The sequence below is a fragment of the Hyperoodon ampullatus genome (assembly GCF_949752795.1).
Source record: "Hyperoodon ampullatus genome assembly, chromosome: 8".
In the NCBI taxonomy this organism is placed as follows: domain Eukaryota; kingdom Metazoa; phylum Chordata; class Mammalia; order Artiodactyla; family Ziphiidae; genus Hyperoodon; species Hyperoodon ampullatus.
In genome coordinates, this window is record NC_136921.1 from 101,656,851 (window position 1) to 101,679,423 (window position 22,573).

At 61.3% G+C, this 22,573-nt stretch overlaps 1 protein-coding gene across 2 annotated transcripts in view; it reads right to left on the reverse strand.

Annotated features, from left to right (window-relative positions):
• Positions 1-426: 426 nt before the first annotated feature.
• MYO7B (myosin VIIB) overlaps positions 427-22,573 on the reverse strand; it is a gene marked incomplete at its 5' end in the record, with an annotated part of 68,992 nt that continues 46,845 nt past the window's right edge. The window contains 24 exons of one of the 2 annotated variants that reach the window (XM_079710745.1): positions 427-824; positions 1,201-1,320; positions 1,505-1,588; positions 1,806-1,922; positions 2,149-2,334; positions 2,813-2,919; positions 3,964-4,051; positions 4,261-4,374; positions 5,186-5,291; positions 6,163-6,318; positions 6,841-6,984; positions 7,143-7,310; positions 7,587-7,717; positions 8,564-8,745; positions 9,732-9,898; positions 10,974-11,100; positions 11,188-11,305; positions 14,468-14,635; positions 15,479-15,706; positions 16,303-16,476; positions 17,533-17,652; positions 19,706-19,832; positions 21,048-21,175; positions 21,324-21,401. In XM_079710745.1, the coding sequence (XP_079566871.1) occupies positions 723-824; positions 1,201-1,320; positions 1,505-1,588; positions 1,806-1,922; positions 2,149-2,334; positions 2,813-2,919; positions 3,964-4,051; positions 4,261-4,374; positions 5,186-5,291; positions 6,163-6,318; positions 6,841-6,984; positions 7,143-7,310; positions 7,587-7,717; positions 8,564-8,745; positions 9,732-9,898; positions 10,974-11,100; positions 11,188-11,305; positions 14,468-14,635; positions 15,479-15,706; positions 16,303-16,476; positions 17,533-17,652; positions 19,706-19,832; positions 21,048-21,175; positions 21,324-21,401 (3,240 nt within the window). In that variant the 3' untranslated portion in view covers positions 427-722. The remainder of the gene's footprint in view (positions 825-1,200; positions 1,321-1,504; positions 1,589-1,805; positions 1,923-2,148; positions 2,335-2,812; positions 2,920-3,963; positions 4,052-4,260; positions 4,375-5,185; positions 5,292-6,162; positions 6,319-6,840; positions 6,985-7,142; positions 7,311-7,586; positions 7,718-8,563; positions 8,746-9,731; positions 9,899-10,973; positions 11,101-11,187; positions 11,306-14,467; positions 14,636-15,478; positions 15,707-16,302; positions 16,477-17,532; positions 17,653-19,705; positions 19,833-21,047; positions 21,176-21,323; positions 21,402-22,573) is intronic. The other variant, XM_079710746.1, reaches the window with a different exon arrangement.

A 22,573-nucleotide genomic window follows, 5' to 3' on the forward strand; every position in this document is an offset into this window, starting at 1 on the left:
TGGCCCGGTGGAAGGAGTCGGGGGACAGGCTCCGACAGGGCTGGCGGGGGCCGTGGGCGCCCAGCCCAGGCTCCGAGGCCCCGCATGCAGCTCCGCCCTCGGGGCAGCGAAGGCAGCGGCCACCTCCACCAGACCCTCCTGGCGGCAGCCCGTGTCCGGTGCCGGGTGGGGGAAGGAGGAAAGGTGTGCAGAAGGGCCCGTAGAAAGCGTCTCCGCAGTCTGAGGAGGAGGAAGGGAAGGGGGGCGGGTGGAAGGAAAGGGAGGAGGGAGACACGAAGGAAGTCACTCCCTGAGGACGGAGCTGTCCTCCGCTGGGCCAGGACGGGCCGCAGTGCTTTTTGCTTTCTCTGGAAGGAACCCTTTGCTGGACCTCCTGCCCACCCGAGCCCCAACCCGACCCTCGTCTCTCGCTGACACACTCCCCACTGCTCTGCGGAACTTTTATTGAACATTCCTGGGGCGGGGAGCGTCCTCCCCGCCATCCATCCGTCGGCCTGGAGGCCTGCCAGCCCCGGCCCTGCCCTTCGGACCTCAGAGTCAGCACCCAGGGGAGGGGGCCCCTGGAGTGCCACAGGGTGGTGGTGCTGGGGGTTCTGGGGAGAGGGTGACTTGAAAGGCTGCCACCAGAGGGCAGGCCTTGGGCCCAGAGAAGGGCCCTCGGGAAGTGCCACCAGGACACCCCGATTGCGGAGGGTGGCTGAATGGGCAAGACGGCCCCGCTGCTAGGGACCGGCCGGGACTGAGGTCTGGGGGCCCCGCTGTTTGTTCACGGTGCTCAGCAGCTGCTGCACGTACGAGGTCAGCAGGTCGTCCATCTTGTAGCCCTGGACGGGGGGAAGGGTGGGGTCGGAGTCTGAGTGGTACAGCTAAGCGGGGCTTGGGCCAGTGGGCAGGGCATGAGGAGAGAAACAGGGCTCCTGCGGCCGGGACCCGAGTCCCCTTCCCTCCCTGGGACCACAGGCCCCTTTGCCAGGCCTTGTTGCTCCCCTGGGTGACAGGCCCAGCCCTTCCTGAGCTGCACCTCCTTCCTCTGCCGGCCCAGCCTGGCCTGCCCACCCCAGGCATGGGGGCCACGTCCTCCCAGGGAGCAACTCGCCCGGTGGCCAGGGGGGTTGGGTCAGGGTCGGGGAAACCCAGTGTCCGGAGCCTCTGGGTCCTTTGTGTCTGGGCTGGGGGAAGCCCCCCGGGCCTCGGGCTCACCAGAGAGGTCTCACACAGCAGGCGGCTGCCCCGGCCCAGGCTCCCCAGCACCATGTGGAAGTAAGTGCTACCGCTGCTCCAGCTGGCAATCTTGGTGAACGGGTAGGTGGTGAGCAGGTCCTGGGGGCACAGCAGGCGGTGGGAAGGAGCCAATCAAAGCCCAGACGGCCCAGGGGCCCTGAGTCTGAGCTGCTGCCCGGGGTCCTCCAGAGCCCAAGGGGCCATGTGTGGGAGGCCAGGAGGGCAGCCCCACCTGCGCAGGGGCCCCAGGACCCTGGCGCAGTCCCTGGGGTCCTCCCACTACCTTGGTCTTGGGGTGGATGAGCAGAACCCCGTGCCGGTTGATGGCGATGAGGATGATATCCGGGTAGGAGGGCTCCGAGGTTTGCTGGGGAGGGAGGGGGGCCACAGTGATCACAGCCCAGCCCGGGAGGCCAGGCGGCCCCTCCCCTAGACGCATGCATGCGCACACGTGCACACGTGCTCCCCCAGACCTGGCCGCTGGCCCTGCCCGTGGCGTGTTTAGGGGAGAAGCTCAGGCTGCTGGGGCCAGAGCCGGGGGGGGCCTGCGTGCCCAGGATGGCCGGGCTTGGGGCGCGGCCTACCTTCACCTCGAAGAAGGCAGACCCGAAGGTGGGCCACCGGCAGATCCACTTCAGGAAGGCCACCTTGGCCTCCTCCACTGTCATGTCCCTGCGCTTGTCACAGGCCAGGAGGATGCGCTGGGGGAAGCAAGGGCCAGTGAGGGCCTGAGTGGAGGCCACTGCCCGACCGGGCTGCCACACAAGGCCCCGAGGTCCTGGCCCAGAGCGGCAGCTGCTGCCTGAGGCCGTGGACAGCGCAGGGAAGGTGCTACAGCGGACCCAGGCCACCCCCAACGGTGGCACCTGGGCGGGGTCCCTGTAGGGGCAGCAGCCGAGGGGCCCCTCCCCAGCCCCTGCCAATGACCTTCTTCCATTCCTCTGAGGACATCAGACGTGTGAGGTTCTCAGGCACGAGTTCCCTCAGGACCTTGGGCATGCTAGCTAGCTGGGACCGGTCATTGCCAAACTGAGCCTTGTAGATGAGGCCTGCCAGGTGGACGGCATCCTCCTGCGAACACTTGTGGAACCCACGCAGGTACTTGGGCAGCTCCTGGGTGCAGGACAAGCTGGACTTTAGGCTGCAGCCACCCCCGGCTTCACGCTCATGTGGTAGCCCGCCCCCATCCAGGAAACCGAGCCCGCAAAAAGCTAAGATCATCAGGGTAAGGTGTCCAGCGCAGGGAAGGCCGCTGAGTGGAGGCAGGGCTCCCTGCCGTCTCGCCGTGGAGGCCGAGGCCTGCTCTACCCCCTTCAGGGCAAGGGCCAGTGCTCCACGGGCTGCAGGGCTCTGCGCGCCTCCCCGCCCCGGCAGGCAGGCATGCTGCAGGTGCTGGTACGGCCGCTGTCTCCAGACGCCGCTGTCCCTCTGCTCCTGGCTCCAGAACCCTCAGGGGCGCGGCCGACCCACCGTGAGGCCGTGGGCGGGAGCTGGGTGCCCAGGGGCAAGGCGGCCGTGCTCCACTCTCAGGGCAGGTGTGGGCTGGAGCGAGGGTGGCCCCAACGCCCACCAGGAGGGGCGGCCCGGGTACCTGATGGTAATGGAGTATGGTGTCTGCCTTCACATCTCTCCCTGGGGCCACGCTGAGCCACAGTTTCCGCATGAAGTACACTTGGTAGGGGAGCGTCACAGCGGCCCCTGGACAGGGGTGGCAGTGAGCACCAAGCCTGTCCCTGGCCCAGCAGGCCGGGGCGCTGCCCACCCACCCCCGCACCCTGCCCCTTGGCCCCTCGCATCGCCACTGTGTTTGCTACTGCGGCCTCCCCAGCTGGACAGCCTCCACGCCTCTTCCTCCCTGGCCCCCAGCTCTTCCTCATCCCTCAAGATGAGTGTAGAAGCCCCTCTTCCGGCAGCATTCGCGGATCTCCCCGTGGGGTCAGGCCCTGTTCCGCCCTCTCTGCCCCCATGCACCCTCCATCACCCCGCAGTCCCGCCATGTGTTCTAGGCCCGCCGCATGCCCGGCCCCTGCCGGAGTTGGGAGAGCTCCAGGGGAATGAGAATGAATGAATAAATGAACGGGCATAGCCATGCAGGAGTGGCCCGGGGAGCCCCCCGGCCCTGGCCCAGGAGGCAGACAAGCCCTGCCCCGCCTCACATCCCCGCAACGCCCCTTCCCCGCCGCACCTCCCCTTCCCGGCCCCTCCCCTCCTTTCCGGCCCCACCCCTCCGTCCCAGCCCCTCTCCTCCGTCCCTGCCCCACCCCTCCTTCCCGGCCCCACCCCTCCGTCCCGGTCCCTCCCCTCCGTCCCTGCCCCACCCCTCCTTCCCGGCCCCACCCCTCCGCCCCTGCCCCACCCCTCCTTCCCGGCCCCACCCCTCCTTCCCGGCCCACCCCTCCTTCTCGGCCCCACCCCTCCGTCCCTGCCCCACCCCTCCTTCCCGGCCCCTCTCCTCCGTCCCTGCCCCACCCCTCCGTCCCAGCCCCTCTCCTCCGTCCCTGCCCCACCCCTCCGTCCCTGCCCCACCCCTCCTTCCCGGCCCCTCTCCTCCGTCCCTGCCCCACCCCTCCTTCCCGGCCCCACCCCTCCGTCCCTGCCCCACCCCTCCTTCCCGGCCCCACCCCTCCGTCCCCGCCCCTCCCCTCCTTCCCGGCCCCTCCCCTCCTTCCCCGCCCCTCCCCTCCTTCCCCGCCCCTCCCCTCCTTCCTGGCCCCAGCCTGCCCCACAGAGCCCTCCCCTCACCTTCCTTCTGGGGCTTGTTCTTCTTCACCCAGTCGGCCACCTGCCTCAAGGAGTCAAAGAAGAAGTCTCCCTCCTTCTGGCTGATGACCTGGGGCGGGTGGAGAGGAGGGCACAGGGAGGCATGCAGGTGTGCGGCATCCAGGGACCCACCTCTGGCCTGGGAGGCTAGGTGCCGCACCGGGGCTCTGACCCCTCCCGCCTACGTCCCTTCAGCCTGTGTGCCGCGGGGGACCTGGCCCAGCGCACGTGGGAAACCCCCGCCCGCCTGCCCTCCCTCCCGGCCCCTGGGCCGCGCACCTTGTCCACGATCTTGATGAAGAGGCTGCAGCCCTCCCAGGAGGCGAGCTGCAGCCGGGCGGCGATGCTGTCGCACACCTCCCGCACCCGGGTGTTGGTGCCCACCTCCATCATCTGGGCAGAGAGGGGGCAGGGGAACGTCTCATGTCGCGGCTCGGCCCGGGGTGACCCTCAACAGCCTGCTGACTGGGGCTGGGGTCACACCTGCCCTGTCCTGAGAAGGGCAAGACTCCCCCTCTGGAAACCTGGCCGGATGTGTGTGCTGTTTGGTCACAGGACTCGCTGTCTTGGGGTCCCAAGAGTCCCAGCCTTTTGAACTTGCTCTGAGAGCCTGCCGCCAGACTGTGGGAACTTTGTCAAGGCCACAGTCCGCTTGGGGAGGGCTGTGAGGGCCCCCTCACTCCACTGCTGCCCCTTGGCTGAGGGTCTCCCGCCTCCCACCTGTCCCCTCTGCCGTCCCCAGAGGCCGACTGGGCTCTGTCCGCAGGCACCCCATGGCGGCCCTTGCTCACCATGTCCCAGGGCCGGGTCGGAAGCCCGAGGGGCCCCCAGGCCCTGGGACTCAGCCTTGGTGCCCAGCCCTGTGGCCTCTGCCCCCTTGTGCCCAGCCTGGAATGCCCCCCACACCTTTGGGACGTCCGGACTCCCGACTGCACTACAGCCTCCCCGGGGCCCATCCCTCCCCTGTGCAGCTCGGAGCACCTGAGGGCGCCCAGCACTCAGTTCATGCTCATGGGGACCGGGGTGGGGCGAAGCGGTAGTTTCGGGGGAGACGGGGCAGGGCTAGGAGAGCGCTGAAGGGGAGACCATCCTCTCTACATTGGAAACAGCCGTGTCGGGCGGTGTCTCCCGGCTCTCCTCGGGTGACCCCCGTGGGGAGGGACCTTGCTCTGGCTGCGGGTCCCTGGGGGGCGCAGGGCCTCACCTCGCTCGTGTCGTTGGGCAAGTAGATCCTGTGGCAAATGCGGGAGATGTTCTGCTCCATGGCCTCCACCTCCACCTGGTGCGGGGGCTGCTTCCGGGGCCCCGTCCTGGAGCAGACAGTGCACACGCTGCACGTGCCACCCGACACCCTCACCTGGGCCCAGCCCGTCCCCAGCCTCTAAGCTAAGCTCTGTGCCAGGTACAAAACAAAAGCCAACCCCGAGACCACCGCCGTTCCCTGGGGGCTGCGCTGCCTGCGGTGCTGGGCACATGGCCTAGAGGAGGCAGCAGCGGCCAGCCTGGCCTCACTCCCAGGTGCCCCGAGGTTCTGAGGACACACATGGGGAGGGGACCCAGGCTGGCCAGGGGTCCTGGGCCCGGCACCAGTAGGCAGGGTGGGTCGTGTTCTCATTCCCACACAGCTGGGCGGGGAGCTGGGGATGGGGACACCCACCTTCCCCACCGCGACCCAGGGTGCCACTCACTGTCACGTCTGCTCACCAGGTCACCCCACCCTCTCCCACAGACACAGGAGACCAAGCCAGGGCTGGAGGGCAGGCAGAGCCGGGGAGGAACTGCAGGACGGGCTGGCAGGGATGGGTCTGAGCTCAACTACTGTGGGCTGGGCTAGGGGTACACACAGCTGGCTGGGGACATCAAGGTCATCCTCTGGCCTCAGGGTAGTTCCTTCTCTGCCCTGGACAGGCAGCCACGGGGGAAGGAGGAGCTCATGGCCAGAAACCTCCACTGACCAGCCTGGCCGCCCTGCAACCCTCTGGGGCCTCACTCTCCATCTTCCTTCCGGGCTGCTGGGACCTGGTCCCGCCTCCGCAAACTGACACCAGCCTCTAGAGAGGAAGCCGAGTCTGGCTCCACTGGCAGGTGTCCCCACTGGACCATGAGCTCCTGGAGGGCCAGCGGGGCCCCCCGGCTTCCCCAAGCCGATGTTCCCGGGGGCCTAGGAGCTGTCAGGCTCACCTCAGGACCCTCTGGATGCGGCGGCTGCAGTCGGGGGCCAGCACCTTCCTTCTCCGCATGTCTATGAATTTCTGGGCGTGGGGCAGCAGCGCCTTGCCAGGCGGGAAGAGGCCGGTGCAGAACCACAGCAGCTGCCAGCCCCGCTGCTCGCTGTGCCTGCAGATGGAAGCGCTGGTCAGCCCAGGAGGGGCCCCTCCCGGAGGCCCGGGCCAGCCAGGCACCTCGGGAAGATGGGACTTTGTAGGATTTATGCTATGAGCTGAGGCCTGCCTGAGGCCCTGGGCAAGGCAGCCGCTGCCCTGCTGCCAATGCCACCGAGGCTTCCCTGCCCACGAGGAGGGGAGAGGGTGCTATTGTGCCCATTTTGTGGAGTAGGGCACTGAGGTTTAGAGAGGCTCGGGCCTGCCCGGGTGACAAAGGAGAGAGGGGGAGAGGCAGGGCCCAGGGCAGGTCTGCCTCCCCCCAATCCCCCCGCCCCGGCTCCGGCCAGCCCAGGAGTTCAGGGACACATCGGGTCCCAACCTTCCCACCGTTACTGCGAGGGTCGCCTCTATGAGGGGCCGCCTCCCCCTCTGAACAGTGGACACAGCCTCGGGGGCTGGGGCGAGGCCTGAGGGGGCCCTGGGCATGGCAACCCGCGCGCGCGGTGCCCTCTGCCCCTCTCCGGTCCCCACAGACCCGTTGGTGTTGTGTGTCAGTTGCTTCAGGATCTGGCAGTAAACCTCATCCTGCAGGGCCGCCTGCTGCAGGGCCGCCGAGAAGATCTGGTCAGTAAGCTCCAGGGAGGTCCAGGCCTTCCGAGAGGGGTAGTCGCCCATGTACCTGAGGACGGGTGCAGCCGTCAAGGAGAACGCGCCGGCGGGGCTGTCACCGCTGACCCCCGAGCCCGGCCCCGCGCGGACCCTGGGGCAGCGCTGTGCCCTGGGAGATCCGGCCCCCTGGCGGGCGGGCGGGCTGTGGGGCTGGGGCAGGCTGGCTGGGAAAGGATATCGATGAAGATCCGACAGGCGACGTCCCGCAGCTCGGCGTCGGCGTGGACGCGCCTGAGCAGAGGCTGCCGCAGCGGCTCGGCTGAGTGGGCCCACAGGTGGCCCCGGGTCCGGGCCAGGGGCAGCACGGCTCTGCTGACTGTCTCCTTCTCCGGGACCCTGTCAGGGATCGAGGCAGGGGTGAAGGCCTCCCCACCACGAGCCACGCGCACACAGTGGCAAGAGAGCCCCGGGCTCCAGTGCAGGTCCCCACGGGGATGCCCTCTGTGCCCACAGCACTCAGCTCAGAAACAGGGTGGTCGTGGGAGGGTCAGAGGGTCCCCTCCCTGCCCAGCAAGGCCAGGCGGGCAGTGCACCTGCTTTCATGGCCTCCAGCCCCCAGAGAGCGGAGAGAGGCTGCTTGGGGTGGGTTCTGGGGCTGGGCAGGGAAGTCACCTAAAAAACTCATAGGAGAATTCCTCCAAGGTGTGCAGCTTCTCCTCAGGCTGCTCCTCAGGGGCCGGCTGTGCAGGCCGCCCCTCCTGGGCTGCCAGCTTCCGCTTCTCTCGTGGCATGGCCAGCAAGCTCTGTGAGGGCATGGGTCTGTGGGTGTCCAGGAGCCTCTGCCCACTAGCTCCTCCTGGCCTGGTTGCCTCAGAGACTCGGGAGGGGCCGGACCACGGGGCTGGATAGGCCTGGGTCTACCCTTCTTGTGTCACCTGCTGTGTGACCCAGGATCAGTGACTCAGTGTCTCTGAGCCTGTTTCCCTTCCCTTAGGAGGGCTCTCAGGCCCACTCCTTCTGGCCTCAGCACAAGTGCCAGTCCCTCAGGGATGCCTTCCCAGACAGGGCAAGCCCCGCCCTAGGATTTGCTCCCATAACAGCAGGTACTCCTTCTTGGTGGCATTTCGTTCACTTGCCATCAAGTCGTCATTTGTCCCCGTGCTCCTTGAGGGCGGAGATACTACTGTGTTCAATCCTGTACTGTAGGCACAGGGCACACAGTTGGCACTCAATACATGCATGCTGGAAGGCCTGTCTGTCCTGTCTCCCTGGGGGGCTGGTCTTGGGCGCTGGGGTGGGGTGGCTGTCAGGGGTAGGGAGACTTGAGCCCCCCTGGGTCAGGGTTTAAATGAGGCTGACACAAGGACGGAAGCATCCCCAGGACACTCCCTGGTGGGAGGTGTGGAAGGAATGCCCACTGATTGAGCACCTACTAAATGCCGAGCACTGCACCAGGCACTCACTGCACAAGCACTTCCTGCCTCTCCGTCACCCCAGAAGGACGATGGGGCTGGCAGAGCTGACGTGATTGCCCAGGATCCGTGAGGTGGGTCCCCGGCCCCTGAGCTAGGACCCCGGGCCGGGCATCTCGGCCACCTCCCCAGGTGCCCACGGGTACCCAGCTGAGGGCAGGGGAGCATATGAGTTACCAGCAGCTCTGCCGAGGGCTTGGTGACCGCTGGGATGATGTAGAGGCAGGCCGTGGGCACCAGCCCCGTCTTCTTGGTCCTGTCATTCTGGGCCAGGGTCCAGTTCTCAGAGGTCAGCAGGCCCTGCTTCGCTGTCAGGATCAGCAAGTCCCCCTTCTTGAAGGGCAGGAGGGTGGCATCATCTACAAATCCAGGTCACACAGACACACACACGGGGCAGAGAAGACGCCGTTTCCCAAGGGCTCAGCGGAGGCCACAGGCTATGGTGGCATCCTGTGGGCCATCTCCTTTGACCGGTGGGGAAACGGAGATGCACAGCAGTGGGCCCAAGGCCACCCTGACCGTGAGCTGGTGGTGGGATTCCCAGAGCTCTGGCCCTCAGGGGGCCTGGACGGGCACAGAGCCTGGGGTGGCAGGAGCTGGGGAGACCTGCTCAGACGCCTGACCAGGAGATGGCTGGCAAGCCGGGAGGCAGGTGGACCAAGGGAACAGAATACCAGCTGGCAGTCACCAAGCCTGCCCGGGAGCTGGGTGACCTCTCTGAGCCTGTTTCCTCAACTGTAAAATGAAGAAAGTCATCCCTCCCTCCTGGGGCTGTTGTGAGGATGGAATGGGCCCCAGGGGCAAAGCTTCTGCTGACGTTTCTTACTGCACTGAAGATCCTGTGCACAGCCCTCCCCTGCCCCCTCCCTCCTGAAGCCTGATTTCCAGCCGTGCTCAGGGAAGCCGTGGCCGAGAACTCGACTGCCCGGGCTCACCCCGCCCCCAACCCCCCTCCTGAGCTGTGTGGCCCTGGACAAGTTGCGTCCCTTCTCTGAGCCTCCAGTCCTTGTCTGTAAAATGGGACAACAGGGCAGCTGTGGGGATGGTATGCAAGGCACGGGAGGGTGGCCCAGCTCTTCTCTGCAGGTGAGGGCGCTGGCCCTTCCCATGCTTCCGGCACAAGGACAGCCCTCAGCGCACTTCACTTTGGAGGGTTTGAGACCCCTCCTGGAGTCCCCTCATCTTGCACATGGGAAGGCCTTGCCTACCGCTGCCCCGAGTGCTTGGTGGCCTCTCTCCCTCTCTCCGCTCGAGTCCTTGTGCCCCGCCTGCCACGTGACCACCGGGACCTGGCACGAGCAAGCCACCCACCTTCACTGGGTCCCCTCCCCACCTGGCTGGGTACCTGTGGCCTTCCTGTCCTGCAGGGCCATGGCGAACACGGACCTCTCCTTCAAGCCCTCCAGAAACATGGCCACCAACTCGGCGATGGCCACGCTGCTGGGGGACCTGAACTCAAACTCTTCTTCGTGCAGCGTGACGAGCACCAGCCTCTGCCCACCCTGGGCCTCCCTGAGGGGGAAAGACGACAATGTGACCAGAGGTCTACTCCACCCTCCCCCTGGGTCAGCCCCTCGACAGCCTCGGAGGCGTGACCCGCCTGAGTTACAGATGAGGAAACCGAGCAGCGAGTCCAGAGCCATGGCAGGGCCAGGGGCTGAGAGCAAGCCTGCCCCGGTCCCAGGCCCCGCTGTGTGTGTGGGCAGGTGAGCCAGAGCTTAGGCTGCCATGGGCTCCAAACGCAGTGGTGGTACTGAGCCCCAGTCTGTGGGGTCAGCTCCAGGCAGGCAAGGTGGTGGCCAGCGGGGAGGGCCACCACGGGGCCACCGCAAAGAGTGGTGGCGCTGAGATGGAGCACCAGCCTGGGTGAGCTTGGGCGAGCTGCCCAGCCTCTATGTGCTTCCGTTTGTTTATCTGCAGACTGGGGGTGCTGGGGGGACTTACTGGCATAGCAGAGAGTGCGCAGCACAGTCAGCATCAGTAAGTGGTGGCCAGCCTGCGCCCTGCACACACTGGTAGTGACCACAGTGGCCATGCCACACCGGGCTGTGTTTTAACCAAGCAGGGCCTCTGGCAGGGCACAAGCAGGCCTTCCCGAAGGGCATGGAGGCCTTCTCATAAGGTGGGAGCCATGGAGAGCACAGGGACGGGACGTCCGAGGTCCCACCAGGCGTGCAAGGCCGCCCTCGTGCTGTTCTGTGCCCTGCACACGCAGCCCTGTCCCTCGCTCCCTCTCCCAGATGGCTGGCACCTCCGAGTGAGTGGTTCCCACCCGTGAGAAGGGAAGGAGCCTATAGGTGAACGTACACCCTGGAGGCTGCAAGCTTATGTGCCCCTTTCCAGCGGGGCTGGGTTCTAAAGGAAGCTTGAGAAGGCAACGCGTGATGTGCAGACACAGTGCTGGCCCTGGGACACTGGAAGGTGGCTCCCGATCCAACGACCATCACACCACACGTGTGATGTGGTACGAGCCAGCCGGGCTCCCAGGGACAATGTCCCTCCTCCTCTCCCTGTCTCTCCTGGAGCCCCCAAGGGCTGAGATTGTGGGGAGAGAGAGATTTGGGGCCTCTTCCCTCAGGGGCCCCACCTGTTGGTGATCAGGCTCATGACCTCTAGGAAAGAGAGTTCTAGCAGCATCTTCTCCTTCTGGTCCAGGAAGTACAGCCCCTTCCAGTTAACAGCCAAGATCAGCTGAGTCTTGGGCAGTCGGGGGCCTGGCGGAAGGAGACGGAAGTGTGAAGCCTGGGCTGGCCCGGGGTGTGGGCCGAGCCGCACCCTCTTACCCGGTCAGACACCGTTACCTGAGAGTGTGGTGACTTCAAAGAGGCGAGAGAAGAGCAGCGGCCACTTCAGGAAGGCGGTGTCCACCACCTGCTCTTGCACGGCCAGTGGCGTGGCCTGCTTCTGGGCGTACGATGCCTGCTCGGAGGACATGATGATGTGTCACCTCCATCACTCATCATCCCCCACCTAACTACTCACCCAGCGCCCAGGGTGCTCATTTGCTGGATCATTCTGTGAAGCCTCTGCCTAAAGCCAGGCCAGTGCCGGCGAGGGCTGGGTGGGAGGCTCTGGTGGGCTGGGGAGGACCCCCTCACGGTGGTTTTGAGAAGGAAGGAAGGCTTTCCCCTCCTCAGTATCAGAGCTCCAGAGGCTGTAGGGCCAGGCTCCTGTCTCAGCCTGGAAGCCTGTGAGGGTCACGTGCAGGCGTCTGCAGGCCCCTGTCTGCAGGCCCCCGTCTGCAGGCTCAGGCGGGCTCTCGCCAACACTGGCCTCAAGGGGCTGCGTGTTGCTCCGTGCCCAAGGCCAACCATGGTGTGTGTGTCTGTGTGTTGCTGGTGCCCCTCTCCGCCTCTCTTCTGCAGAGCTCTTCGTCTGCACATTTGGGAGGCGTCTTTCAGGGACCTTCACCTCAAACCACCCCCCACCGAGTCTGGCCTCACCTTCCTTCCTCCCCCGTCCTCGGCTTTTCCTCACCTTCACCCTTTCCTCTCCCTCATCTCACTGCTCTGTGCTCATCGCTGGCTGTAACATCCAACTGAGCTTTCTTGTTAGTTTGTTGAATAAAATGTTATTTCTCTTGTTCCTACTTTAAAAGGTGGTTGGGTAACATTCAGATACTGGATTGGGGGATGTAAATCGATACATCCTACCTGAGACTTGGCAGTATGCAACGGGTGTCAAGGATTTTAGAACATTCACACACTCTGAAATCCCTTTTCTAGAAATTGATCCTGATGAAATAACCGGCAAACATACAAAACTTGTATCTACAGAGAGGTTCACCTTGCTGTTTTAACAGTGAAAAATGGGGCATGACCTTAGCATTCATCAGTAGGAATCAGTGAAGTGAATTATAACTCATGAATACAGTATATGCAGCCCTTAAAAACACAGAGATCGGTATTTAGTGACACCGAAGTAGGGCCGCAAACTATTAAGTGAAGTAAAGAAGCATGTTTTAAAGTTATCTAATGATAATCCTATTATTATTTTTTAAGAAGGTATGTTTTGGGCTTCCCTGGTGGTGCAGTGGTTAAGAATCCACCTGCCAATGCAGGGGACATGGGTTCGAGCCCTGGTCTGGGAAGATCCCACATGCTGCGGAGCAACTAAGCCCGTGCACCGCAACTACTGAGCCTGCGATCTAGAGCTCGTGAGCCACAACTACTAAGCCCGTGTGCCACAACTACTGAAGCCCGCGTGCCTAGAGCCCGTGCTCCACAACAAGAGAAGCCACTGCAATGAGAAGCCTGCACACCGCAACGAAGAGTAGCCCCCGCTCGCCGTAACTAGAGAAAGCCCGCGCGCAGCAACGAAGACCCAACGCAGCCAAAAAAAAAAGGCGTGTTTCTCTCACTCCAATCATATGCATGTCTCCATTGTGTACATGTGAATAAGGCAGTCTAGAAGGACACACGCCACAGCTTAAGAGGGATGAGCTCTTTGATGTGATATTATTGCTGATTTCCCTGTTGTTTTTGTATTTGTCTGTATTTTCTGGTTTATTTGGTAATGCCCAGGTTTTAAGTGTTTAATGGAAAAAAATCAGTGAAACTATGTCCACTTTGGAAAAAGTGTGGTGTGAATTTCCTAATTCTTTACTCTCACCCCAACCCCCCCTTCCCAAATTACGAAGCCACTTCTCACTCATGTTCATCTGGGGTTGTGTGCATCTCTTGTTCCTCTCCGTCTCGTACTAGCCCTAAAACGTCCATGGTCTCTCCCCTGTAGACACATCCACTCAGGCTGGGAAACAACAGAAGCGACCAACAGGGTTTGCTTTGCCAAATTCCCGTTCAAGGATTGTCCCCAAGGGATGCTAGCCACTGCCTTGTGGAACAGAACATATGTGGTCAAGCTTGTGTGGGGAACACTGGGTAAGATAATCAGGCATCTGTCCTGCAGGACTTCTTAGAGCCTTTCCTAAGGGCTGTGCACGGTGACACCCTAAGAGCAGGAAAGAGCAAGCTGCAGCCCCTGCCGCAGGCGTACAGGACCCTTGTCTACGGACCCACTTTGAGCACCTCCTTCTGTGTTGCCAGAATGGAAGGCGTGCTGCTTGGTCATGCTCCCTGCCCTTCTCCGCACTTGGATGGCCCCTGCTGCCACTACCCGGGGCTTATCTCCCTGCCACTGGGCTGTCAACCCCTGACAAACAGGCGTCATGCTGCCTTCGTATTTCCCACTGCCTGTCGTTCTTTCTTGGCCCCCAGTGCAAGTTAGTGCGGGGGAGGCATTAACCAAAGGGTTGTATCCTCAGTAACCCCCGTGCACAGCTCTCCCACAGCAGCTGCACCAGCCAGCCAGGTCCTCAGAGATGCCTTTGCACCCTCAGGCCACGCTGCAGAGCAAAGCACCCTATGAAGAAGGAGGCTCTGACAGAGGGCCGGGTTTGGGACAGCCCTGTGGGGAGGGGAAGAGAGACAGGGGGACTGAATCAGACAGCCTGTCTTTGTCCCCTCTTGGGGTGGCAGTTTAGGAGCAGCAGAAACCTCCGCTGGTGCGGGTGACCCCGAGAACAGGAGTGGGTGTTTGGAGATGCAGGTAGAGGCTTGGGGACGAGGCTGTGGGCCTCCGGGAGCCGCCTTTACTTGGTGCGGGCTGACCAAGCAGGGTTAGAAGAGCGGCAGCCCTCCCTGCTGTCCAGAGCCAGCCCGGGGCACATAGGGCCCAGCAAGGGGACACCGTAAGGCTTGGGGCCAGGATGGGGCCTCACAGGGCGGGACTGGTGCCGAGGCAAGGGCGCGCTTGCGGTCAGCAGCTGGGGATGCCCTCTTGCGCCAGAAGGCCAGGGCCCAGCCCGACACTGCAGTGGAGACCAGTGCAGGGCTGAGCTGCCCTGACCTATGGCAGGATGCCACCGTGGAAGGAGGAGGGAAGATGGAATGGGCCTGTCAGAGGGAGTGGACCTGAACGAGACTCTTTAAACCTGAAGAGACAGGGCTCTGCTCAGTGGCAAGTTAGCCTCCCAACCCCCCATGAGTGGGGGCTCGTCATGGGGTCTCCAACCGCTCTACACACCCCAGGGCCCCCAAAAAGAGCTGCACAGCCCGAGTGCACAGGCTCTGGGGAACTGACCTCGGCATGGGCGGCGGTGACCAGGCTGGCCCACTCCTCTGGGGACTTGGTCCTGTACAGCTTGGGGGGGACACAGCTGGGCAGCAGCTCCCGGACGGCCTGGCTCCCCACCGAGGCGCCGAGCTGCACGGCACAGCACTGGGCCAGCAGTTGCACCAGATCTTTCTCCTGCACAGCCCGGGGGACACACAGCAGGGGGAGGGGTGTTGAGAGCCCACCCTCCCCCAGGACGCTCTCGTCCCGGCGCAGCAGAGGTGACCAGCCACCTCCGCTAGGCAGGACCTGCCCCTCCCCCAGCACGGCAGAACCTCCGCGGGCCCCGATGGGCCCCGACGCGGGCTGGGCTCCGGCTGGCGGGCAGGGACCTCCCAGCGGCCTTGGCCTGAGCCCTGCGGGGCCTCTGCCTGAGGACAAGGGGGGATCCCCTGTGCCCCTCTCTCAGCCCTCCGGAGCCAGAGAACGTGTGGGAGGGAGCTCTGAGGCCTGGGTGGAGCCCCAAACACCGCTGTCTGAGTGGGGTGAGTGTGGGCGACGCCTTCACCCTGTCTCCCCCAGTCCTCACTGGGCAAAGGTGACCAGTGGCCACCCCTGTATGGCCTCTGCAGGGCTCATGTGGGTGGAAGCCTGTGTAAGGCCCCAGCATGCACAGCACAGAGCAGGGTTCCTGCTCCAAACAGGCCTGTTCTTCCCGGGAGACCAAAACCTTGCCCGGCCACCCAGCTGCCTGCCCTCTGGGCCCCCTTTTGCCTCGCTCCTGCATGTCCCTGCCCACTGCCCCATTCCAGGAAGGCCTCCAAGGCTGCCATGGCTGCCTCCGACCCCCAGGGCAGCACCCCCGGGCCCACTCCTCTCCCCTGGCCGCCTGCCCTCCACGCTCCCCACGGGCATCCCTGGCGGCCGCGGCCCAGCTGCCCTTGCTCGGTCCCCGCCGCCCCTGCACTGGAACAGGGAGCTTCCTCAGGCTGTCTGATGGGTGGCTCTTCAGGGCCCTGACGGCCGCGGTCCCCTCACCTTCTCGAAGCTGTACTCGCCGGACCAGACTCCGTGGAGGACTTGGTGGTAAATGAGCTGGGTGCTGACCGGGTCCTCCCGGGAGTCATGCCACGGGGTGAAGAACTCCTTCCGGAAGTAGAGGCGCCATGGCGCCTGGCGCTCGCTCTCGCCCCTCTCACGGGCCAGCTGCTCACACTGGGCCAAGGTGTCCATCACGTGGTCGTGCCCACTGCCCAGGGACCAGAACTGAGACCAGAATCGGGGCGGCAGGGGTGAGCGACTGCTGCGTGTCAGGCCGCCCCACCTGCCCTTGGCACACGGAGGACAAGAGCCCGCTGGACGCCCGAGGGACTCCTCCCCCAGGGGGCGTGGCCTGTCAATCACCCTCCCCAACACTGCACCCCGGCCCGCCCTGCCCACAGGCGGCACATGCCCACGTGACGGGGTCGGAGCACTCTGATTGGTTGGTTGGCGTGAGCACGTCTCGGTCTGAGGCTGTGGGCGTGAGGGCATCTGGGGGGGCGACGATGTGGGGTTCAGGAGGGGGAGTGTTGGTGTGACCTCCGCATTGCTACGTGGGAGTCTGAGCTCCCCGGCGTGGGGGGCTTGGAGCAGGATGTGGGCATGGCAGGGGACCTACCAGGTGTGCCTGTGACACCATCTGGGGCCGAGGTACAGCCACTGGGCTGAGCGCATGAGTGTTGGGGCAGGAGGGCAGGTTGCCTGGTTAGGAGGCATGTCTGTGAGCGGGAGTTTGTGTTCGTATCTGTGTTTGGCAGCCGGCAAGGTGAGCGGTGGCTAGGCTGACAGGCGGGTGGTGGATGGGACCCCCTGGCCAGTACCTTGTCGTACACAGCAACCTGCAGGGAAAAGCCCACGTGGTCGCTGAGGCCCTGCTTGTGGGCGATGTGCAGGCAGACTTCCCGAGACGTCGAGGCTGAGTCCACCGAGACGGTCAGGCTCTCTCCAGTCGCCAAGGTCACATGGATCGGGACGCGCTTCTTGGACTTGACAGCCTGGGGACAGACGAAGGCTCAGGTCCTCTACCCGGGAGGCTCCTGGACTCAGCTGCCGGCGCTGGTGCTCCCGGAACCCTGGGATGGGAGGCCGGTCCACCATCCCCTCTTCCCAACCCGCTGCCCCTGCTGGCTCATCCCCGTGGGTTCCAGGGGGAGGGGCCTTCTGAATCCCCACCCGGTTCGGCAGGAAGTTAACAAAAGTCCTGGCCAACGGACATCTGCTACTGAACTGACAGACTGGGCCAGGGCTGCGCCCCTGGGATGCAGCCGGCAAGTGGGAGACCCAATTTTAACATGAGATCCCTGAGCTTTGGCTGGGGGACTCAGAATCACAGAAAGTCAAGAAGCTCTCGGAAATGGCTGGGTCTCGTACTCTGGAACATTTTGGGTCCAAGGAAGCCACTGTTCCTCTCTGTGTACACCACACCGCTAAGGCAAGTTCACATGCAACTCCAAGGCTCATGGGCAGAGCAGGTAGATAAGGTGGAAGGGGGGAGGCCCTGTGGACTCAGGTGGCAGGACGAGGATGGGAGGGGGTGTGGCGGGAGGTTACCCTGGAATAGGGCACCATGGGGCACAGGCAGTGAGTGCCTTTCAGGAGCTGCAGGTATAGTGGTGGGCAGGGGTGTCCCCTCAACCCTGCCTGCTTCTGAAGGACCTTTCCTGAGGATAGTTCCTGCCCGTGAGCAGGAACTCACAGGTGACACAAACAACATTGCCACCACGGCAGACAACCTTGGTTGGCCATATAAAATGCATATGTCCTCGGGAGGGGTAATGCTTTAAGCAGCCACTCACACCCTGCAGCTAAGGAACTGAGTAGACTTACTTTCCCCTTCAGCTGGTAGGGTCCTAAAGGAATGCCGATTTAGATTGGTGGCGAGGGTGCAATTCTGAAGGCTGGACCAGGCCTGGGGAAGGCCACAGGGACCGCAGGCACAGAAGGTGGTGGACAGGCCCGGAGCACACACTTCCTGCCGGCAGCCCCATGAGCTGTGCTGGAAGAGCCATGATGGCTGGCACCGCCCCACACGGACCGTCTCTCGCCCCTACCTGCATCTCCAGCCAGGAGGGCGGCTCCGTGCGCACCCCGTTGGCACAGGTGCGTCTCAGGCGCTCAGCACAGAAGGGCCCGTAGCCGACTGGCCCTTGACCGATGAAGTTCAGCAGATACTGGTGGGCGAGGAAGGGAAGGGGATGAAGACACTTAGAATAGAGGACACTTTCTACTTACTGTCCAGATTCTAGAAACTGTGATGCTAACTGTAACTATGGATGTTGGATGTGTTAACTAACCTTACTTGGTAATCATTCTGCAATACACACCTATGTAAAATCACTACACTGTACACCCTACACTTGAACAATGTTATATGTCAATGATATTTCAATAAAACTGGAAAAAAATTTAAATGAAAATAAAAATGATAATAGTGTTGGCAAAGGTGCATTGACATGGGGCTCTCACACTGGGAAGAAATATCAATTGCACGGCATTTCTGAGTAGTCATTTGTCAATATGTTTTAAATAGTACATAGTTTAAAAATGTACATACTCTTCGACTTAATAATTCAAACCTATGATAAAGGGAGGTATATAGTTTCTTTTGTTTTTAATTTTATTTATTTATTTAGTCTTTTGGCTGCATTGGGCCTTCGCTGCTGTGCGCGGGCTTTCTCTAGTTGCGGCGAGCGGGGGCTACATTTCGTTGCGACGTGCGGGCTTCTCATTGCGGTGGCTTCTCTTGTTGCAGAGCACGGGCTCTAAGCACGCGGGCTTCAGTAGTTGCAGCACGTGGGCTCAGTAGTCATGGCATGCAGGCCCTAGTGCATGCGGGCTGCAGGAGTTGTGGCACGCAGGCTCAGTAGTTGTGGCACATGGGCTCTAGGGCGCATGGACTTCAGTAGTTGTGGCACGCGGGCTCAGTAGTTGTGGCTTGCTGTCTCTAGAGCACAGGCTCAGTAGTTGTGGCACAGGGGCTTAGCTGCTCTGCAGCATGTGGGATCTTCCCGGACCAGGGCTCGAACCCATGTCCCCAGCATTGGCAGGCGGATTCTTAACCACTGCGCCACCAGGGAAGTCCCCATAGTTTTTAATCATAGTGGTGTTTATGGTGATGGGCAATTGGAAGATGGATCCTAAATGTCCATCAACGAGTGAAATACGCGCTGGGACAGCACTAACAGATGGCATTAGCACTGCCATTTGGGAACAGTTTATGACATGAGAAGACACATAAGATAAGTGAAAGCTGCAGGAATGCCAATGCTCAAAATATGTTTGACAAGATGCTGAAACAAGGCATTGAAAACCTTTTTGTCTCTCAGAGAGATTCTTTGAGGAGATGCAGCCTGGAAGGGTTTACTAGTGTCAAGTGTGGCCCAGGGCCCAGGGCAGATGGCCAGGGTGACCACACTTCCTGCTGTCCCTGAAGGGACAAGAGGTAGTGAGATTGTTTTCTATGTGATTCCAAGTATGACCCTATCACACCACAAAAGGCCAGGAATTGTAACGGAAGTTACCTCTGGGTGTGGGGATGACTTTTATTTTCCTTCTAGACTTTCTTCATATCCTACATATTACTTTTTTTTTTTTTTTTTTTTGTACGCGGGCCTCTCACTGTTGTGGCCTCTCCTGTTGCGGAGCACAGGCTCCGGACGCGCAGGCTCAGCGGCCTTGGCTCACGGGCCCAGCCGCTCCATGGCATGTGGGATCTTCCCGGACCGGGGCACGAGCCCGTGTCCCCTGCATCGGCAGGAGGACTCTCAACCACTGTGCCACCGGGGAAGCCCCCTACATATTACTTTTATCATCAGAACCAAAAGGTATATTAGAGTAGCAAAGGCTGGGACCTCCAACACTTGAAAGCACCTCCCTTGTCAGTTCTAAGGCCTAGAGAGAGATGCTGCAGCCAATCTCTGGTTGGTGCCCACTCCTCAGACCCCTTTGCCTTTTCAGTGTCCACTGCACCCATTGTCTCATTGTCTCCTGGTGACTGAGCCCAGGTAAGATGACCCTGCAGATCCTGATTAGGGGTTAGAAGGAACATCCTTTTTTACAGACGGGAAACTGAGGCTCAAAGAAGCCCAGGCACTGATACCCATCCTGGCCTGCAGTAGCAAGAGAACTGGGCCATGCATGGGTTAGGATGTCCGGACCTGCTCCAGGGCCCCGGGCCCACCCGTGCTGCCCCCGCCTTCAGCCCCTGCCCCCGGCCCTCCCCACCTTCAAGAACCTTTCGGAGGGCGGGAAGCACCCCAGGCACAGGCCAAGCAGGATCCAGCCCCGGGCCAGGCTGCTTGTTTTGTAGTTCTCCGAGAGCTGCTTGCAGATCTGGCAGTAAATCTCGTCCCTAAAAGACACGGAGTGCTGGGAGGCCAGGCAGGGGGCTGGCTCTGGGGGAGGAGAGGAGACGGGGCACAGGGACACACAGCTCCTTCTGCACCCCTGGGGGCAGACATGTTTGCAGGGGGACCTCCAGCCTCCTCACCTCCAATTGCTTTTGCTGCATGCCCTCACCTCCCCGTCACATCCAGGCCCACCGTGGACCCTGTCATCTCCCAGGACTGTGCTCCCTCCAATGTCTCCCCAGTGGGCTCTGTAGCCCCACTCTTTTTTTTCCCCCTTAATATTTATTTATTTATTTGGCTGTGCCAGGTCTTAGTTGCGGCACGCAGAATCTAGTTCCTGAGCAGGGATCGAACCCGGGCCCACTGCATTGGGAGCGTGGAGTTGGATTTATCAGAAAAGGTTTAAAAACTACCATAACTGTGCTCAAAGATGTAAAGGACACTATGCTCATAGTGAATGAACAAACAGGATATCTTGGCAGAGAAACAGAAACTATAAAAAAGAACCAACTGCAAACTCTAGAATTGAAAAATATAATATCTGAAAAAAAATGTTGGATGGGTATAATAGCAGACTGGGGAAGACAAAAGAAAAATCAGTGAATGTGAAGATAGATTAATAGAAACTATCCAATCTAAAGAACAGAGGAGAAAAAAAGAATGCAGGGGTGAACAGACCCTCAGGGATGTGAGGGATAATATAAAAGTCTTCCATAGGTTTAATTAGAGTTCAAAGGAAAAGAGAGAGAGAATGAAGTAGAAAAAAACATTTGAAGAAATAATGCCCCAAATTCCCCCAATTTGGTTAAAAATAATAACTTAAAATATGTGAACCCTTGAGATACAGTAGTCTGTCCCTGAAAGCAGTATACATGGTTCTTTAAATTTGTATAAAAACACAATTCCTGTAAAGCAAATTGTATATAAAGCAAAATATATCTAACATAAATGAGGCACTTGCCCATTTAAACAGACTTGCATTAAAGCTGGTTATCATATGAATCACCAGCCCATGACGAATTTGTCTTCCTAAAACTGGGTTTCACCCAGGGGTTTTAATGCAGAGCAAATAGAGAACCCTTGATGATAACGTCTGCTGTCCTGAGACCCAGCCTGCAGGCCCCAGGGTAGGGAGCAGGATAGGGCTGCAGCCATGGGCTGAGAGCCAGTGAGGGGTCCCATGTTCTGAATGGGGTGCGACGGGGGTGGGGACTGACCTGAGGCTGGGCCGCAGGATGGCATAACCCACAATGAACTGCACCTTCTCCAGATTGGACATGGGTCGGTCTGAGATGGGGTCGTCAGGATCAAATGCCTCTTCCCCGATATTCAGCTGGCTGGCCACCTTGAAACCCAAAGGCGGCAGTCAGGACAGCTGAGATTCTTCCCATTTGCAAAGGAGGAAACTGGGTGAAAGCCTGGAATGCTGCCGCAGGCCAGCCAGCGGGCGGCAGAGCTGGGAACAGGCCCAGGTCCCCTGTCCCTGGGCTCACCTGACCCGTGACCCTGGAGGACCGCTTCAGCTTCATGGAGGAGATGTCCTTGGTCCCTCTGTTCCTGCGGTTGGGCCTCTGTGGATGGAGACAGTTCTTGAGGGATGGTGAGCTGGGGTAGCACCTCCCAATCTGACCCAACAGTGCCTAGGGTGGGGCTAGTCTCCAAATCCCTCAGCCATTCCCCAGCTGATTCACAAAGCACCGAGCAGCCCCTCATCTTGACCGAGCTGTGCAACAGTGACAGGTGTGCATTGCCATCCTCACACCTGAGTGAGGAAAGAGAGGCGAGGGAAAGTGAGAAACTGGACAAAAGCTGCTCGGCCAGTCACCAGCCCTCTGGGAGGGCTCAGGACTGTCCTGATTCCAAAGCTTGGACCTCTCGCCAGCCAAGCGGGCTGGGTCTCAGCCCAGGTACCCAGGACAGCCCCAGGCTATGGTCATTCTCTGTGACAATTTGGTGGATGAATTGGAATACACTCCACCCACTGCAAGGTAGGGGCTTTCCCAGAGATCAGAAGATTCTAAGCTGCGGGGCTGGGCTGGGTGGGGAGGGGTCTGCCCCGAGCCACCATGATCTGCTGGTCTCCTTAGGCAGGGGTCACACCCTGTCCTGATGGTGTCATGAGAAGTTGCTGCCAAAATTAGAGCTCAATGTGGGACCGGGTCCAGGGCTGGGCACCAGCTTCTGGCTGGGCTAAAACTGGTTTGCCACACAGGGGACAAACATAAAACACGTTAGGCTGGCGAGTGGGGGTGGGCAGGGCTCACTCAGCCCACTGCTCCTCCTCAGGGAGGCACACGGTGGGTGCTTAATAAATGTGCAGAAAGGAACACTTGACATCTGACCTCTGGGAAGACAGTCTTCCCTGTACTCACCTTCCAGAGGTGCCAGTGGCTGGACCACCTCCCAGCGTCCCCTCCCTGAGAGGTGGCCAGCCTCCAAGGTGGCCCCCAGTGGCCCTTGCCTCCTGACATTCTCGCCCACCGTGGCCTGTAGGCACTGAAACTTCCTTCCTGCTGTCTCTCTGAGGTCACTCATTGTGGAGGAAGCATATGTGAGAACACTCAGGCAGCACCATGGAGAGGCCCAGGTGGCCAGAGCTGAGGTCTCCTGCCAGCAGCTACGTGAGCGAGCCATTTGGAAGCAGATCCCATAGCCCCGGTCGAGCTTGGAGGTGACAGCTTGACTGCAACCTCACCAGAGACCTTGAGCCCGAACTAACCAGTTAAGCTGCTCCTGACCCTCA